The 20,179-nt window shown below is 42.6% G+C and overlaps 1 protein-coding gene across 1 annotated transcript in view; it reads right to left on the bottom strand.

Annotated features, from left to right (window-relative positions):
* Positions 1 to 20,179, bottom strand: part of LOC112263818 (vitamin D 25-hydroxylase-like) — a 35,426-nt gene that overhangs the window by 9,465 nt on the left and 5,782 nt on the right. Inside the window, exon 4 of the mRNA XM_024440434.2 lies at positions 2,839 to 3,168. Within this exon, the coding sequence (XP_024296202.2) occupies positions 2,839 to 3,168 (330 nt within the window). The remainder of the gene's footprint in view (positions 1 to 2,838; positions 3,169 to 20,179) is intronic.

Below are 20,179 nucleotides of genomic sequence, written 5' to 3'. Positions count from 1 at the left end.
TACATGGGCTTGCTCCTACCTATCTCTCTGATTTGGTCCTGCCGTACATACCTACACGTACGCTACGGTCCAGATGGATACGTACGCTACGGCCCAGATGGATACCCTGGTGAATTCTATAAAACATTCAGCAACATGCTCTCTCCCTACTTGCACAAAATGTTGGTTCAGGCCAATGAGGATGGAGCTCTCCCTTCTACTTTGGACGAAGCGTTCATTACAGTTATACATAAGAAGGGTAAAGATCCAGAAGAGGTAGGGTCATACAGACCAATATCTCTCCTTAATACAGACCAAAAGATTTTAGCAAAAACTCTGGCTAACAGGCTTAGCACTTTAATTGGCAAGTTGGTCCATTCGGATCAGACCGGCTTTATCCCTACAGAAACTCATTCTTCAATCTCAGGCGCCTCTTCAATATTATGTATTCTCAGAGGTTACCCAACGTGGACCTTGCCGTCATATCTCTTGATGCCGAAAAGGCCTTTGACCAAGTTGAGTGGCCCTATCTATTCAAGGTCCTACAGAAATGTAATATTGGAGATAGGTTCATAAATTGGATCCAGCTTTTATACAGGAACCCCTGTGCCAGAATACTCACTAACCAATCATTGTCGCCCCGATTTAACCTCAATAGGGGGACAAGGCAGGGTTGTGCGCTGTCTCCTATGCTCTTCGCCCTAATTATCGAACCGCTCGCTCAGACGATTAGATCTCATGCAGCAATACACGGCTATAATACTAAAGATACCCTAAATAAGATCTCCCTATACGCAGATGACATCCTCCTCTATCTAACAGAACCCCAGGCTAGTATCCCAGCTATTCTTGATGTGATCAATTTATTTGGTACCTTCTCGGGATACAGAATAAATTGGAACAAGAGTGAATTAATGCCCATACGGTCGCAAAATACCTCCTGGCTAGAACATCTCCCATTTAAGTTATCTTCAGAAAAATTTTAGTTACCAAACAATACTCTTTACTATTTAAAGAGAATTTCCCCTCTCTGATACAAAAACTCAAAGCAAACATACTATTTTGGAGAACTCTACCAATTTCTCTGCTCGGAAGAATTAATGCCATTAAAATGGTCTTCCTCCCACAACTGCTCTACCTATATCAGAACATCCCAGTATTCATACCTAAATCCTTTCATAAACAACTGGACTCAATTATCAATCCTTTCATCTGGGATTATAAAACACACAGGATAGGTAAAAAAACACCTCTGTAAATCCAAGATGGAAGGAGGATTGTCTCTCCCAAATTTGATATTTTATTACTGGGCCGCTAACCTCCGCGTTGTTACGTTTCTGTTGGACAACGTACTTCCGGGATCCAGCTGGCTTAGTATGGAACGTGAGGAGTGTCACCCCTTCTCTATTGGCGCTGTGATTTTGTCGCCTGTCAACCTGGAGATGTCACTTTATTGTAACAATCCTATTATACATAGCACAGTCCGAATCTGGAAGCAAATTAAAGTCCACTTTGAGCTTAGACCAATGTCATTCATGCTCCCTGTCGCCAGGAATCCCTCCTTTGCCTCCTTCTAACCTTGATAACACCTTTGAGCGATGGGGAGAGTTGGGGATAAGTACCATAGGGGATTTATACATAGAGGGGACCTTTGCTTCCTTTGAGTTGCTGAGGGAAACTTATAATCTTCCCAGAAGTAATTTTTTCAGATACCTACAAATTAGAGACTACGTTAGAAAACACCTCCCAACATTTGGGAATGCTAAACCTTCCATGTTTGACGGATGCATAAAAATATGCCCCACCTCAGATAAACTGATATCGCGTCTATATGATCCTTTTCAATCTGTTAGCACACCTTCTACAGATGCCATCAAGGCAAAATGGGAGGAAGAACTAGGGACTGACATCTCGGTGGCAGACTGGGAAGAGAGCTTGGAGTATATCCACACATGCTCCATTAATTCCAGACATCGTCTCATACAATTCAAGGTATTACACAGATTACACTATTCCAAAACTAAACTGCATAGGATATTTCCTGACACATCCCCTACATGTGATAAATGTCAGGCTATGCAGGGTACACTACTCCACTGCTTTGCCCTATGCTCTAGCTTGCATGGTTATTGGTGTGGAATTTTTGGGATCCTCTCTGAAGTTTTGGAGACTTCAATAGATCCAGACCCGCTTCTGATAATCCTGGGAGTATCTGAGTCCCTAAACGGATTAACCAACCCCCAAAAACAACTAATCTCGTACGGTCTCATCTCGGCAAAAAAACTAATCTTGTTGTTTTGGAAAAGGAGGGAAGCGCCCTCTACCAAATTATGGCTCAGTGAACTGGCAAACACTGTACACTTAGAAAGAATTTGATATATTCTGAACAATAAATTAGCAACATTTGATCAAATCTGGCAGCCTTTCCTCTCCTACTTGGACGAGTCGGCGCTGTGAATTTGTATTTATTAACGCACTCTCAATTGTAATATTTTAATCTACCTTTGGGCAGCATGTGCTGGCCCTGCCACCTGAGCAGTTGGGGGGGATAAGTGGGGGATAGGGGGACATCTTCCCTCTTTCTTTCTACGTGTCCTTGTTTTGTATGTCGTGTTTTGTATTATTTGTTCTGCACCCAGAACTCTGGGTCTTGTTGTTCCTGTACGCTCTTTTATGTTTAGATAAGAATTGTATACCTGTCTTGTATACCTATACACCATTCTTGTGTGTGTTTAATACAAATATTTGAAACAGATTAGGCAAGAGGAGAGGCATTCAAGTAAGAGGGTGTGTACAGTATGTGTGTGAGAGTGTGCTACTCTCTTTGGGGGCCTAAGAGTGGAAAGAAGCCAGACTCACCCAGAGAGAAGGGTAGAAAAGCTTCCCGTCGGACAAAGTTTCCATTGCTGTCCAGGAAGCGATGTGGTGAGAAGGTTCCAGGGTCGCACCAGTACTTCTCATCAAAGTGCACAGAGTACAGGTTGGTGATGACCATGGTGCCTTTGGGGATGTTGTAGCCGCTCACCAGTGTGTCCTGAGTGGTGGCGCGGAAGATGCCCAGGGGCACGATGTTACAGAAGCGCAGGACCTCATGTAGCACCGCTTCCACATAGGGCATCCTCTTTTTGTCCGCCAGCGAGGGGGACTTCTCACTTCCCAGCACACTGTCCAGCTCCTTATGCACCTTCTCTACACAGAGGAAACACCAGCAGCAAACTGTCAATACCTTTTCATCACAATGTTCTATCTTTTATTTATTTTTATTTCACCTTTATTTAACCAGGTAGGCTAGTTGAGAACAAGTTCTCATTTGCAACTGCGACCTGGCCAAGATAAAGCGTAGCAATTCGACACATACAACAACACAGAGTTACACATGGAATAAACAAAACATACCGTCAATAATACAGTAGAACAAAAGAAAACAAAAAAGTCTATATACAGTGAGTGCAAATGAGGTAAGTTAAGGAAATAAATAGGCCATGGTGGCGAAGTAATTACAATATAGCAATTAAACACTGGAATGGTAGATCGGAAGAAGATGAATGTGCAGGTAGAGATACTGGGGTGTAAACGCTTCCTCAACTCTTGTCTAGTATCTACAGACATACACTGAGTGTACAAAACATTAAGGAGACCTTCCTAATATTGAGTTGCACCCCCTTTTGCCCTCAGAACAACCTCAGTTTGTTGGGGCATGGAATCTACAAGGTGTTGAAAGCATTCCACAGGGATACTAGCCCATGTTGACTCCAATTCATAATAAAGTGCTGCTCTGCCTTCTTAACAACACTATCAACAAGGCAGATCCTACAGGCCCTAGGTTTGTCGCACCTAGACTACTGTTCAGTAGTGTGGTCAGCTGCCACAAAGAGGGATTTAGGAAAACATCAGTTGGCTCAGAACATGGCAGCATGGGTGGCCCTTAAAAGTACACAGAGAGCTAACATTAATGACGTGCATGTCAATCTCGCATGGCTCAAAGTGGAAGAGAGATTGACTTCTTGACTATTTGTTTTTGTAAGATGTGTTAACAAGCTGACACCCATGCATACCCCACAAGACATGCCACCAGAGGTGGGGACTCTCTTCAGGGTCCCCAAGACCAGAACCGTACTACATAGAGCCATGACTACATGGAACTCTATTCCACATCAGGTAACTGATGCAAGCAGTACAATCAGATTTAAAACACAGGAAAAAAAATACCTTATGGCACAGGGGACTGTGAAGATACACACACACACTATAGTTTTTAACCTTTATTTAACCAGGCAAGTCAGTTAAGAACAAATTCTTATTTTCAATGACAGCCTAGGAACAGTGGGTTAACTGCCTGTTCAGGGGCAGAATGACAGATTTGTACCTTATCAGCTTGGGGATTTGAACTTGCAACCTTTCAGTTGCTTTTCCACCGCTCTAACCACTAGGCTACCCTGCCACCCTGATATGCATACAATGTTATATGTTATATTGTTATATAACAATTATTGTTATATAACAATTATATATTATTATTAACAATTATATAACAATTATATGAATACATTGTTACATTGTCGTATGGTGGTATTAAACATTTTGTATTGTAGATATGTAATGGTGTTATAATGTTATATGATTTACTGTTTTATATTTTATTTTATATGTAATGTAAGTGCTTTAATATGTTTGGACCCCAGGAAGAGTAGGGGATCCCTAAGAAATACAAATACAAACCCTTCCCACAGTTGTGTCAAATTGACTGGATGTCCTTTGGGTGGTGGACCATGCCTACAATACACGGGAAACTGTTGAGTGTGAAAACCCCAGCAACATTGCAGTTCTTGACACAAACCGGTGCGCCTGGCACCTACTACCATTCCCCGTTCAAAAGCACTTAAATATTTTGTCTTGCCCATTTACTCTCTGAATGGCACACATATATACAGTGGCAAGAAAAAGTATGTGAACCCTTTGGAATTACCTGGATTTCTGCATAAATTGGTCATCAAATTTGATCTGATCTTCATCTAAGTCACAACAATAGACAAACATAGTGTGCTTAAACTAATAACACACAAATTATTGTATTTTTCTTGTCTATATTGAATCATCATTTAAACATTCACAGTGTAAGTTGGAAAAAGTATGTGAACCCCTAGGCTAATGACTTCTCCAAAAGCTAATTGGAGTCAGCTAACCTGGAGTCCAATCAATGAGACGAGATTGGGGATGTTGGTTAGAGCTGCCTTGCCCTATAAAAAAAACACTCACAGCATTTGAGTTTGCTATTCACAAGAAGCATTGCCTGATGTGAACCATGCCTCGAACAAAAGAGAGCTCAGAAGACCTAAGATTAAGAATGGTTGACTTGCATAAAGCTGGAAAGGGTTACAAAAGTATCTCTAAAAGCCTTGATGTTCATCAGTCCACGGTAAGACAAATTGTCTATAAATTGAGAAAGTTCAGCACAGTTGCTACTCTCCCTAGGACTGGCCATCCTGCAAAGATGACTGCAAGATCACAGCGCAGAATGCTCAATGAGGTTAAGAAGAATCCTAGAGTGTCAGCTAAAGACAGAAATCTCTGGGACATGCTAACATCTCTGTTGACGAGTTTACGATACGTAAAACACTAAACAAGAATGGTGTTCATGGGAGGACACCACTGCTGTCCAAAAAAAACATTGCTGCAAGTCTGAAATTTGCAAAAGTGCACCTGGATGTTCCACAGTGCTACTGGCAAAATATTCTGTGGACAGATGAAGCTACAGTTGAGTTGTTTGGAAGGAACACACAATACTATGTGTGGAGAAAAAAGGCACAGCACACCAACATCAAAACCTCATATCTCAACTGTAAAGTATTGTGGAGGGGGTTCATCAAGACATTTTGTAGGAGAAAGTAAGGCTATCTGTCCGCCAATTGACGCTCAACAGAAGTTGGGTGATGCAACAGGGCAACGACCCAAAACACAGAAGTAAATCAACAACAGAATGTCATCAACAGAAGAAAATACGCCTTCTGAAGTGACCCAGTCAGAGTCCTGACCTCAACCCGAGATGCTGTGGCATGACCTCAAGAGAGTTCACACCAGACATCCCAAGAATATTGCTGAACTGAAACAGTTTTGTAAAGAGGAATGATCCAAAATTCCTCCTGACCGCTGTGCAGGTCTGATCCGCAACTACAGAAAACGTTTGGTTGAGTTTATTGCTGCCAAAGGAGGGTCAACCAGTTATTAAATCCAATGGTTCACATACTTTTCCCACCCTGCGCTGTGAATGTTTACACGGTGTGTTCAATAAAGACATGAAAATGTATAATTGTTTGTGTGTTATTAGTTTAAGCAGAATGTGTTTGTCTACTGTTGAGACCTAGATGAAGATCAGATCAAATTTTATGACCAATTTATGCAGAAATCCAGGTAATTCCAAAGGGTTCACCTACCATTTCTTGCCACTGTAATCCATGTCTCAATCCTTAAAAATATTTCTTTAACCTGTCCCCTACCCTTGTGTCACGCCCTGGTCTTAGTATTTTGTGTTTTCTTTCTTTATTTGGCAAGGCCAGGGTGTGACATGGGTTTATTTTGTGGTGTGTTTTTGTATTGGGGTTTTAGTAGGTATTGGGATTGTGGCTTAGTAGGGTTGTCTAGAAAAGTCTATGGTTGCCTGAGGCGGTTCTCAATCAGAGGCAGGTGATTATCGTAGTCTCTGATTGGGAACCATATTTAGGCAGCCATATTCTTTGAGTGTTTGGGCTGTATAGGTTTTCACGGTCCGTTTGTTGTTTAGTATTGTTTGTGTTTCATCTTCATTAAAGATGTATCGAATTAACCACGCTACATTTTGGTCCGACTCTCCTTCGACGGAAGAAAACCGTAACACCTTGTTTAGTTTAATTCTACCAATTTACAAAACAAGCCCACACAACTTGAAAAAGCCATATATGCACATGAGTAAAATCATGGAGGATAACACACAAAGTCTGGGGCTTATTTCCATTGTGGTCCTCTTGAGACAAGATAGCTAGGCAAGTTGGACACAGTATGGCATTGTGATAATAAAACATAAAAAGAACATCCATCTCATCATTGCAGTTACATCGTCATATGGGCACAGAGGACATCAAACTTATTTTTTAAAGCTTCCCAGAGAGGACGTCGTTTGTATGGGCAGTGGCAACTCATTCCATTCTGAGGCTCCAGTATACAAGAAAGTTCTACGCTGAATAGGTGCCTAATGGACCCTATTCCGACTACACTACTGAAAGAGCTACTTCCTGTGCTAGGCCCTGCTATGTTGATCATAATAACAGCTCCCTAACCTCCGTATGTGTACCAAACTAGCTAAAAAAAGCCTTTCCTGAAAAAGCCAAACCTTGATACGGAAAATGTAAAAACTATCGACCTATATCAAATCTCCCATTCCTCTCGACATTTTTACAAAAAGCTGTTGTGCAGCAACTCGCTGCCATCCTGAAGAAACAATAATGTATAGTCGTGGCCAAAAGTTTTGAGAATGACACAAATATTAATTTTCTCAAAGTTTGCTGCTTCAGTGTCATTGATATTTTTGTCAGATGTTACTATGGAATACTGATGTATAATTACAAGCATTTCTTAAGTGTCAAAGGCTTTTATTGACAATTACATGAAGTTGATGGAGAGTCAATATTTGTTGACCCTTCTTTTTCAAGACCTCTGCAATCTGCCCTGGCATACTGTCAATTAACTTCTGGGCCACATCCTGACTGATGGCAGCCCATTCTTGCATAATCAATGCTTGGAGTTTGTCAGAATTTGTGGGGTTTTGTTTGTCCGCCCGCCTCTTGAGGATTGACCACAAGTTCTCAATGGGATTAAGGTCTGGGGAGTTTCCTGGCCATGGACCCAAAATATCGGTGTTTTGTTCCCCAAGTCACTTAGTTATCACTTTTGCCTTATGGTAAGGTGCTCCATCATGCTGGAAAAGGCATTGTTCGTCACCAAACTGTTCCTGGATCGTTGGGAGAAGTCGCTTTCGGAGGATGTATTGGTACCATTCTTTATTCATGGCTGTGTTGTTAGGCAAAATTGTGAGTGAGCCCACTCCCTTGGCTGAGAAGCAACGCCACACAAGAATGGTCTCAGGATGCTTTACTGTTGGCATGAAACATGACTGATGGTAGCGCTCACCTTGTCTTCTCAGGGCAAGCTTTTTTCCGGATGCCCCAAACAAACGGAAAGGGGATTCATCAGAGAAAATGACTTTATCCCAGTCCTCAGCAGTCCAATCCCTGTACCCTTTGCAGAATATCAGTCTGTCCCTGATGTTTTTCCTGGAGAGAAGTGGCTTTTTGCTGCCCTTCTAGACACCAGGCCATCCTCCAAAAGTCTTTGCCTCACTGTGCGTGCAGATGCACTCACACCTGCCTGCTGCCATTCCTGAGCAAGCTCTGTACTGGTGGTGCCCCGATCCCGCAGCTGAATCAACATTAGGAGACGGTCCTGGCACTTGCTGGACTTTCTTGGGCGCCATGAAGCCTTCTTCACAACATTTTAACCGCTCTCCTTGAAGTTATTGATCATCCGATAAATGGTTGCTTTAGGTACAATCTTACTGGCAGCAATATCCTTGCTTGTGAAGCCCTTTTTGTGCAAAACAATGATGACGGCACGTGTTTCCTTGCAGGTAACCATGGTTGACTGAGGAAGAACAATGATTCCAAGAACCACCCTCCTTTTGAAGCTTCCTGTCTGTTATTGGAACTCAACCAGCATGACAGAGTGATCTCCAGCCTTGTCCTCGTCAACACTCACACCTGTGTTAACGAGAGAATCACTAATATGTCAGCTGGTGCTTTTGTGGTAGGGCTGAAATGCAGTGGAAATGTTTTTTGAGGATTCACTTCATTTGCATGGCAAAGAGGGACTTTGCAATTAATTGTAATTCATCTGATCACTCTTCATAACATTCTGGAGTATATGCAAAATGCCATCATACAAACTGAGGCAGCAGACGTGAAAATGTATATTTGTGTCATTCTCAAAACTTTTGGCCACGATTGCATAGGAAACGCTCAAGTCTGGTTTTAGACCCCATCATAGTACTGAAACGGCACTCTTGAAGGTGGTAAATGACGTTTTAATGGCATCAGACCAAGGATCTGCATCTGTCATGGTGCTCCTAGACCTTAGTGCCGCTTGGGACACTATCACCGCATTCTTTTTAAGAGATTGGAAACCCTCTTTGGTCTACACGGACAAGTTCTTGCCTGGTTTAGAACTTATCTGTCAGAAAATATATAATTTACTCTCTTTGGATGATTTGTCCTCTCACAAATCAAAAAAAAGTTTCGGTGTTCCTCAAGATTCCGTTTTAGGACCGCTATTATTTTCACTATACATTCTACCTCTTGGTGATGTCATTCGGAAACACAATGTCAACTTTCACTGCTATGCGGATGACCCACAGCTGAACATTTCGATTAAACATGGTGAAGCCCCAAAATTGCCTAACCTGGAAGCTTGTGTTTCAGACATAAGGAAGTGGATGGCAGCAAATGTTGTACTTTTAAACTCGGACAAAACAGAGATGCAAGTTCTAGGTCCCAAGAAACAAAGAGATCTGCTGTTTGACCTAAAAATGAATGTTGATGGTTGTACAGTTGTCTCAAAAATGTGAAGGACCTCTGATTGCTCTGGACTCTCTTTTGATGAACATATTAAGAATAATTCAAGGGTAGCTTTATTCCATTTCGTAACATTGCAAAAATCTGTAACTTTGTACAAAAATGATGCAGTAAACAAATCCATGCTTTTGTAACTTTTAGATTAGACTACTGCAATGCTCCACTCTCTGGTTATCTGGATAAAGCACTAAATAATGTTCAGTTAGTGCAAAATACAGACCACCATAGTGCCTGTACCCAAGAACACTAAGGTAACCTGCCTAAATGACTACCGTCCTGTAGCACTCACGTCTGTAGCCATGACGTGCTTTGAAAGCCAGGTCATGGCTCACATCAACACCATTAACCCAGAAACCCTAGACCCACTCCAATTTGCATACCACCCCAACAGATCCACAGATGATGCAATCTCAATTGCACTCCACACTGCCCTTTCCCACATGGACAAAAGAAACACCCACATGAGAATGATATTCATTGACTACAGCTCAGCATTCAACACCATAGTGCCCTCAAAGCTCATCAATAAGCTAAGGACCCTGGGACTAAACACCTCCCTCTGGATCGTGGACTTCCTGACGGGCCAGCCCCAGGTGTTAAGGGTAGGTAACAACACATCTGCCACGCTGATCCTCAACACAGGGGCCCCTCAAGGGTGCGTGATCAGACCCCTCTTGTTCACTCATGACTGGAACTCCAACCCTCTCATTAAGTTTGCCAATGACACAACAGTGGTAGGCCTGATCACCGACAACCACGAGACAGCCTATAGGGAGGAGGTCAGAGACCTGGCCGTTTGGTGCCAAGACAACAACGTCTCCCTCAACGTGATCAAGACAAAGGAGATGATTGTGGACTACAGGAAAAAGGAATACTCGTCAACGGGGCTGCAGTGGAGCAGGTTGAGAGCTTCAAGTTCCATGGTATCCACATCTCCAACAAACTAACATGGTCCAAGCACCCCAAGACAGGACAGTCATGAAGAGGGCACGACAAAATCTATTCCCCCTCAGGAGACTGAAAATATTTGGCATGGGTCCTCAGATCCACAAAAGGCTCTACAGCTGCACCATCAAGAGCATCCTGACTGGTTGCATCACTGCCTGGTATGGCAACTGCGCGGCCTCGGAGCGCAAGGCACTACAAAGGGTAGTGCGAACGGCCCAGTACATCACTGGGGCCAAGCTTCCTGCCATCCAGACCTCTATATCAGGCTGTGTCAGAGGAAGGCCCTAAAAATTGTCAAAGACTCCAGCCACCCTAGTCATAGAATGTTCTCTCTGCTACAGCACGGCAAGTGGTACCGGAGCGCTACCGGCTTCTAAACAGCTTCTACCTAGACTACCCAGACTATTGCCATTGCTCCCCCCCTTTACACCGCAGCTACTCTGTTGTTATCATCTATGCCTAGTCACTTTAATAACTCTACCTACAGTAAATGTACATATTCCCTCAATTAACCAGTGCCCCCACACATTGACTCTGTACAGGTACATAGTCTCGCTATTGTTATTTTACTGCTGCTCTTTAATTACTTGTTAATTTTATTTCTTATTCTTATCCATATTTTTTTCAACTGCATTGTTGTTTAGGGGCTCATAAGTAATCATTTCACTGTAAGGTCTACACCTGTTGTATTCGGCGCATGTGACTAATACAATTTGATTTGAAATACGGCTGCTAGTATCTTGATTAGAACCACAAAATTGGAACACATTACTCTAGTGCTAGCCTCTCTACTTTTTGACTTCCTGTTAAGGCTAAGGCTAATTTCAAGGTTTTACTGCTAACCTACAAAGCATTACTGTAACGATGACACTGTGAGTTGCGAAGCAGGTACAAGAGAAACGTTTAATAAAACAACAAACATGAAACGAGACAACATAACAGTGGTGTTTACTCGTAAATACAGGAACAATACTAACTGAGGAAGGAACCCAAGGGAGTGACAGATATAGGGGAGGTAATCAGGAAGGTAAGTATCATGATGATCTGCAGGTGCGTGTAATGATGGATGCCAGGACCGGTGGTTAGTAGACTGGCGACGTCGAACGCCGGAGGGGAGGAGTGGGAGTAGACGTGTCAATTACATGGACTTGCTCATACCTATCTCTCCGAATTGTTTATGCCATACATACCTACACGTACTCTACGGTCACAAAACACAGGTCTCCTTATTGTCCCTAGAATTTCTAAGCAAACAGCTAAAGGCAGGGCTTTCTCCTTTAGAGTTCAATTTTTATGGAATGGTCTGCCTATCCATGTGAGAAATCCAGACTTGGTATCGACCTTTTAGTCTTTACTGAAGACTCATCTCTTTAGTAGGCCCTATGATTGAGTGTAGTCTGGCCCAGGAGTGTGAAGGTGAACTGCAAGGCACTGGAGTGACGAATCGCCCTTGCGCTCTCTGTCTGGCCGGCTCCCGTCTCTCCACTGGAATTCTCTGCCTCTGACCTTATTATGGGGGCTTACTAGTGCTCTTCCATGCCGTCCCTAGAAAGGCTGTGACACTTCGTGCCTTTTTTCACTATACTCGACTTGAGTGGGTTGAGTCACTGACGTGATCTTCCTATCCGGTGTTGCGCCCCCCTCAAGCTTGTGCGGTGGAGGATATCTTTTTGGGCTATAGTCAGCATTGTCTCAGTGTAGTAAATTGGTAGCTTGTTGATATCCCTCTAGTGGTGATGGGGCTGTGCTTTGGCAAATTGGCTGGGGTGATATCCTGCCTGTCCAGGGGTAGCGTCAGACAGGGCAACAGTGTCCCCTGATCCCCCTGTCTCAGCCTCCAGTATTTATGCTGCAATAGTCTATGTGCCCGGGGGGCTAGGATCAGCCTGTCCTATCTGGTGAAATTCTCCTGTCTTATCTGGTGTCCTGTGTGAACTTAACGGGATTGCAGCCATAAGAAGTTAACGGGAGCGATTTGACAACAGCCAGTCAAAGTGTAGGGCGCCAATTTCGAAACATCAAAAATCTCATAATTAAAATTCCTCAAACATACATGTATCTCATACCCTTTTAAAGCTTTTCTCGTTATTAATCCCACCACAGTGTCCGATTTCAAATATACTTTACAGCAAAAGCACCACAAACGATTATGTTAGGTCACCACATAGCCACAGAAAAACACAGCAGTTTTTCCAGCATAAGATTTTCCAGCCAGTCACAAAAACCACACAAAGCGATAAAATGAATCACTAACCTTTGATCATCTTCATCAGATGACACCCATAGGACTTCATGTAACACAATACATGTATGTTTTGTTTGATAAAGTTAATATTTATCAAAATATGAGTTTACATTGGCGCGTTACATTCACTAGTTCCAAAAACATCCAGTGATTTTGCATAGCCACATCATTCAACAGAAATACTCATCATAAATGTAGATGAAAATACAAGTTATACACATGGAATTATAGATATACCTCTCCTTAATGCAACCGCTGTGTCAGATTTCAAAAACACTTTACGGAAAAAGAAACCCATGCAATAATCTGAGACGGCGCTCAAAAGTAAAAATCACAATAGCCGCAACGATGGCGTCAACATAAACAAGAAATTACATGATAAATATTCCCTTACCTTTTATGATCTACATCAGAAAGCACTCCAGGAATAAATGTTTGTTTTGTTCGATAATATCCGTTATGTCCAAATATATTCTATGTTAGCGCGTTTGGTATACATATCCAAACGCTCATTCTGGTCAGCGTTACATCGGACAAAAACTTCAAAACGTTATATTACAGGTCGAAGAAACATTTCAAACTAAGTACAGAATCGATCATTAGGATGTTTTTAACATATAGCTTCAATAAAGTTCCAACCGGAGTATTCCTTCGTGTCTTCATGAGCAATGGAACGCAAGTGGGTACCATGAGGAATAAGCGTGATCAGTGTTTTGATTTCTCCTCAGGGTTTTGCCTGCCATATGAGTTCTGTTATACTCACAGACATAATTTAAACAGTTTTAGAAACTTTAGAGTGTTTTCTATCCAATACTAATAATAATATGCATATATTAGCAACTGAGACTGAGGAGCAGGCCGTTTACTTTGGGCAACTTATTCATCTAAACTACTCAATACTGCCCCTCAGCCATAAGAAGTTAACCTGTCCAGGACAGCTAGTGGGGAACCCCTCCCCCCCAACAGCCAGTGAAAGTGCAGGGCACCAAATTCAAAACAACAAAAATCTCATAATTAAAATTCCTCAAGCATACAAGTATTTTACACCATTTTAAAGATAAAATCCTTGTTAATCCAGCCACAGTGTCTGATTTAAAAAATGATTTACAGTGAAAGCACCACAAATGATTATGTTAGGTCACCACCAAGCCACAGAAAAACACAGCCATTTTTCCAGCCCAAGAGAGGAGTCACAAAAAAGCAGAAATAGAGATAAAATTAATCACTAACATTTGATGATCTTCATCAGATGACAATCATAGGACTTCATGTTACACAATGTTACACAAACAATACATGTTTTGTTTGATAAAGTTCATATTTATATGAAAAAATCTGAGTTTACATTGCCGCGTTACATTCAGTAGTTCTAAAACATGGGGTGATTGTGCAGAGAGCCCCATAAATTTACAGAAATACTCATAATAAACATTGATTAAGATACGACTATTATACATGGAACTTTAGATAAACTTCTCCTTAATGCAACCGTTGTGTCAGATTTCAAAAAAACTTTACGGAGAATAATCTGAGTACAGCCCTTAGACAACAAAGCAGCCAAAAAGATACCTGCTATATTGGGTAGTCAACATAACTCAGAAATAGCATTTTAAATATTCACTTACCTTTGATGATTTTCATCAGAATGCATTCCCAGGAATCCCAGTTCCACCATAAATGTTTGATTTGTTTGATAATGTCCTTCAGTTATGTCCAAATATCTTCTTTTGTTAGGGCGTTTGGTAAACAAAGGTCGTTCAGGTCGCACCGAACATCGGGCGAAAAGTTCAAAAAGTTCCATTACAGCCCGTAGAAACATACCAAACTAAGTATGGAATCAATCTTTAGGATGTTTTTAACATAAAACTTAATTAATGCTCCAACCGTACAATTCCTTTGTCTCTACAAATGAAGTGGAACGTAGCTACCTTTCACGTGAGTGCGCCAGACCGAGGCTGTGGCACTCTGCCAGACCACTCACTCACCTCCTTTAGAGTAGAATCCTCAAAACAGGTTCAAAATACTGTTGACATCTAGTGGAAGCCTTTCGAAGTGAAACATAAATAATATATCCCTGTATTTTCAATGGGGGCTGAGTTGAAAAACTACAAACCTCAGGTTTTTGCCTGAGTTCTGTTATACTCACAGACATCATTCAAACAGTTTTAGAAACTTCATAGTGTTTTCTATCCAATACTAATAATAATATGCATATATTAGCATCTGGGACAGAGTAGGAGGCAGTTCACTCTGGGCACGCTATTCATCCAAAAGTGAAAATGCTGCCCCCTATCACAAAAAGGTTAAGTATGCTCCCTCTAATTCTCCCATCACTCTCTCTCTCTTGGAGGACCTGAGCCCTAGGACCATACCTCAGGACTACCTGGCCCGATGTCTCCTGGCTGTCCCCAGTCCACCTGGTAGTGCTGCTGGCTATGGAACCCTGACCTGTTCACCAGATGCTGTTTTCAACCCTCTCCCTCCCTGCATCTCTTTCTCTACCTCACCTGCTGTCTCGACTACGAAAAGCCAACAGACATTTACTCCTGAGGTGCTGACCTGTTGAACCTTCTATAACAGGCTGGGCAAAGGCTGGCCCGGGGGCTGTAATGCAGCCCGCGACCTGATTCAATACGGCCCCCGGAATCATGCTCAGATCACATAAAGAATTTGTGATAGTAAAGTTTTGAAAAACATATTTGTTATTCAAATGTAAAGCCAAATGAATACTCGCCTTTGTGTAATGATTTAACTCCCACCGCTTGTGGTACATTTATTTTGAAGGCACGTATAAATAACAACTGCATGATGACAGACAGTGACTGACACACACGTCACAGTTACAAATAGTAGCTAGCTAGAAATTGCACAAAAAATGAGATTTTCTTTCTTGAATTTTACCCCGTTTTCTACCCAATTTCGTGGTATCCAATTGTTTTAGCAGCTACTATCTTGTCGAAGGTTGAAAGTCATGTGTCCTCCGATACACAACCCAACCAAGCCGCACTGCTTCTTAACACAGCGAGCATCCAACCTGGAAGCCAGCCGCACCAATGTGTCGGAGGAAACACTGTGCACCTGGCAACCTTGGTTAGCGCGCACTGCGCCCGGCCCGCCACAGGAGTCACTGGTGCGCGATGAGACAAGGATATCCCTACCGGCCAACCCCTCCCTAACCTGGATGACGCTAGGACAATTGTGCGTCACCCCACAGACCTCCCGGTCACGACAGAGCTTGGGCGCGAACCCAGAGTCTCTGGTGGCACAGCTGGCGCTGCAGTACAGTGCCCTTAACCATTGCGCCACACAGAGGCCCAAAAATTAGATTTTCAAAGAAAAGGAAAGTAGATAATGAGCAAGAGTGGACAACAAAATGTTTATTTATTGAGATATAAGGAAAAGCTGTGTGCTTAGCGTGCAAAGTGAGCATCTCTGTCTTGAAAAACTACAACTTGTCCCGACACTTCCAGAGTCTTTGGAAAGTTTTGTTCATCGAGAGATGCATAGAACCTCATCAGTGACATTGTTATGAATAGTTCTCCAATCACTGCATCAGACTGAAGATCAATAAGCTCAAGATGCAGGTCAGTGGGAGAGTTATCCACATTGAAGGTGAAAGGAGAGGAAACCAACAGCATGTCATTTTCCAACACTTTGAAATCCTCAAAACGACAAGAAAACTCACTGTTCAAAGCACGCAGCAGCGATGTATACTTCTCCATCTGGTCATCTGATAGGGAACAGACTAGTAGTGTCAGAAGGTGGGTGAGATTGTTGGCTTCTACTTGGCGGGTCAGGAGGAGTAATTTTCCCTTGAAGGCTTTGACCAGGCTGTACATCTGATGTGCAAAAAGGCCCTTCCCTTGTAGTTTGGAATTCAGTTCATTCATGAGAGCCAGGATGTCCACTGTGAAGGAAAAATCAGCCAACCATTCTTTATCTTGCAGTTGAGGGAAATCCACATATTTTCCTTTCATTTGCAAAAACTCAGAAATCTCAGTCTTGAGGTCCCACACCCTTTTCTGCACCTTCCCCAAACTCAGCCATCTCAATATTTGTGTGGTAGGGGAGATCTGCATGACCCAACTCTGTCTCTTCCAACAGTGAGACAAACAGCCTGTGGTTTAAAGATTTTGGTCTTATGAAGTTTACCACTTTAGTGACTGTATCCACAACATGGCTCATTTTCAGAACACATTTACACAGCACCTCCTGATGAATGATGCAATGCAAGAAAAATGTATTCTGATCTGGGTTCAGGTCGGCTACTTGATCTTGTATCCTTTTCAAAAGGCCAATGTTTTTTCCTGTCAAATTTGCACACCCACTCAGTCCCAGCTTTGCCACACACTTATTAAGCTCCTCCAATAAATATTTCCCTGTGGTTGTGCTCTGCATTGCCTGAAGTAAGCTCCTCTATAATTTCAAAGTCTGGGGTTATGCCTCGTAAGAATATCTTTGTGGGCTATACTCCGCCTTGTCTCAGGATGGTAAGTTGGTGGTTGAAGATATCCCTCTAGTGGTGTGGAGGCTGTGCTTTGGCAAAGTGGGTGGGGTTATATCCTTCCTGTTTGGCCCTGTCCGGGGATATCATCGGATGGGGCCACAGTGTCTCCTGACCCCCCCTGTCTCAGCCTCCAGTATTTATGCTGCAGTAGTTTGTGTGTCGGAGGGCTAGGGTCAGTTTGTTATATCTGGAGTACTTCTCCTGTCTTATCCGGTGTCCTGTGTGAATTTAAGTATGCTCTCTCTAATTCTCTCTTTCTCTCTTTCTTTCTCTCTCTCGGAGGACCTGAGCCCCAGTCCACCTGGCCGTGCTGCTGCTCCAGTTTCAACTGTTCTGCCTGCGGCTATGGAATCCTGACCTGTTCACCGGACGTGCTACCTGTCCCAGACCTATTATTTGACCATGCTGGTCATTTATGAACTTTTGAACATCTTGGCCATGTTCTGTTATAATCTCTACCCGGCACAGCCAGAAGAAGACTGGCCACCCCTCATAGCCTGGTTCCTCTCTAGGTTTCTTCCTAGGTTTTTGGGAGTTTTTCCGAGCCAACGTGCTTCAACACCTGCATTGCTTGCTGTTTGGGGTTTTAGGTTGGGTTTCTGTACAGCACTTTGAGATATCAGCTGATGTACGAAGGGCTATATAAATAAATTTGATTTGATTTGAATATCAACAACTGTGCCATGTCACATGCATCACTGCTCTCATCCAGGGCCAAGGAGAAATAGGTGAATTCCTTTACCTTGTCTTTCAACTGTTGTTCTATATTCTCAACACATGTCCTCAACATTTTCAAACAGCTCTTTCTTGTCGGGGCAAAGTATTGCTGCAGAGGCAATTAAACATTCTTTAATGAATTCACCCTCAGCGAATGGCTTGCTATGTTTAGCAATTTTGTGGGACAGTGCATACAGTTGAAGTCGGAAGTTTACATACACTTATGTTGGAGTCATTTAACTCATTTTTCAACCACTCCACAAATTTCTTGTTCACAAACTATAGTTTTGGCAAGTCGGTTAGGACATCTACGTTGTGCATGACACGTCATACCGCTCAGGAAGGAGACGTCTCCTAGATATAACTATACTTTGGTGCGGAAAGTGCAAACCTGTGAAGATGCTGGAGGAAACAGGCACAAAAGTATATATATCCACAGTAAAACGAGTCCTATTTTGACATAAACTGAAAGGCCACTCAGCAAGGAAGAAGCCACTGCTCCAAAACCGCCATAAAAAAGCCAGACTACGGTTTGCAACTGCACATGGGGACAAAGATCACACTTTTTTGGAGAAATGTCCTCTGGTCTGATGAAACAAAAACAGAACCGTTTTGCCATAATGACCATCGTTTGGAGTAAAAAGGGGGATGCTTGCAAGCCGAAGAACACCAAGAACACCGTGAAGCACGGTGAAGCACAGCATCATGTTCTGGGAGTGCTTTGCTGCAGGAGGGACTGGTGCATTTCACAAAATAGATGGCATCAGGAGAGTGGAAAATTATGTGGATATATTGAAGCAACATCTCAAGACATCAGTCAGGAAGTTAAAGCTTGGTCGCAAATGGGTCTTCCAAATGGACAATGACCCCAAGCATATTTACAAAGTTGTGGCAAAATGACTTAAGGACAACAAAGTGAAAGTATTGGAGTGGCCATCACAAAGCCCTGACCTCAATCCTATAGAAAATATGTGGGCAGACTGAAAAAGTGTGTGCGAACAAGGAGGCCTACAAACCTGACTCAGTCACAACAGCTCTGTCAGGAGGAATGGGCCAAAATTCACCCAACTTTTTGTGGGAAGCTTGTGGAAGGCTACCCAAAATGTTTGACCCAAGTTAAACAATTTAAAGGCAACGCTACCAAATACTAATTGAGTGTATGTAAACTTCTGACCTACTGGGAATGTGATGAAAGAAATAAAAGCTGAAATAAATTGTTCTCTCTACTATTATTCTGACATTTCACATTCTTAAAATAAAGTGGTGATCCTAACTGACCTAAGACAGGAAATCTTTTACTAGGATTAAATGTCAGGAATTGTGAAAAACTGAGTTTAAATGTATTTGGCTACGGTGTATGTAATGGACACCAGAAAAAAAAATTGTAGACCTGCACCATGCTGGGAAGACTGAATCTGCAATAGGTAAGCATCTTGGTTTGAAGAAATCAACTGTGGGAGCAATTATAAGGAAATGGAAGACATACAAGACCACTGACAATCTCCCTCGATCTGGGGCTCCACGCAATATCTCACCCCGTGGGGTCAAAATGATCACAAGAATGGTGAGCAAAAATCCCAGAACCACACGGGGGGACCTAGTGAATGACCTGCAGAGAGCTGGGACCAAAGTAACAAAGCCTACCATCAGTAACACACTACGCCGCCAGGGACTCAAATCCTGCAGTGCCAGACGTGTCCCCCTGCTTAAGCCAGTACATGTCCAGGCCCGTCTGAAGTTTTCTAGAGAGCATTTGGATGATCCAGAAGAAGATTGGGAGAATGTCATATGGTCAGATGAAACCAAAATAGAACTTTTTGGTAAAAATTCAACTCGTCGTGTTTGGAGGACAAAGAATGCTGAGTTGCATCCAAAGAACACCGTACCTACTGTGAAGCATGGGGTTGGAAACATCATGCTTTGGGGATGTTTTTCTGCAAAGGGACCAGGACGACTGATCCGTGTAAAGGAAAGAATGAATGGGGCCATGTATCGTGAGATTTTGAGTGAAAACCTCCTTCCATCAGCAAGGGCATTGAAGATGAAACGTGGCTGGGTCTTTCAGCATGACAATGATCCCAAACACACTGCCCGGGCAACGAAGGAGTGGCTTCATAAGAAGCATTT

This window comes from Oncorhynchus tshawytscha, linkage group LG12, assembly GCF_018296145.1.
Source record: "Oncorhynchus tshawytscha isolate Ot180627B linkage group LG12, Otsh_v2.0, whole genome shotgun sequence".
Classification (NCBI taxonomy): Eukaryota; Metazoa; Chordata; class Actinopteri; order Salmoniformes; family Salmonidae; genus Oncorhynchus; species Oncorhynchus tshawytscha.
This window is presented reverse-complemented; position numbering and strand designations above follow the sequence as displayed.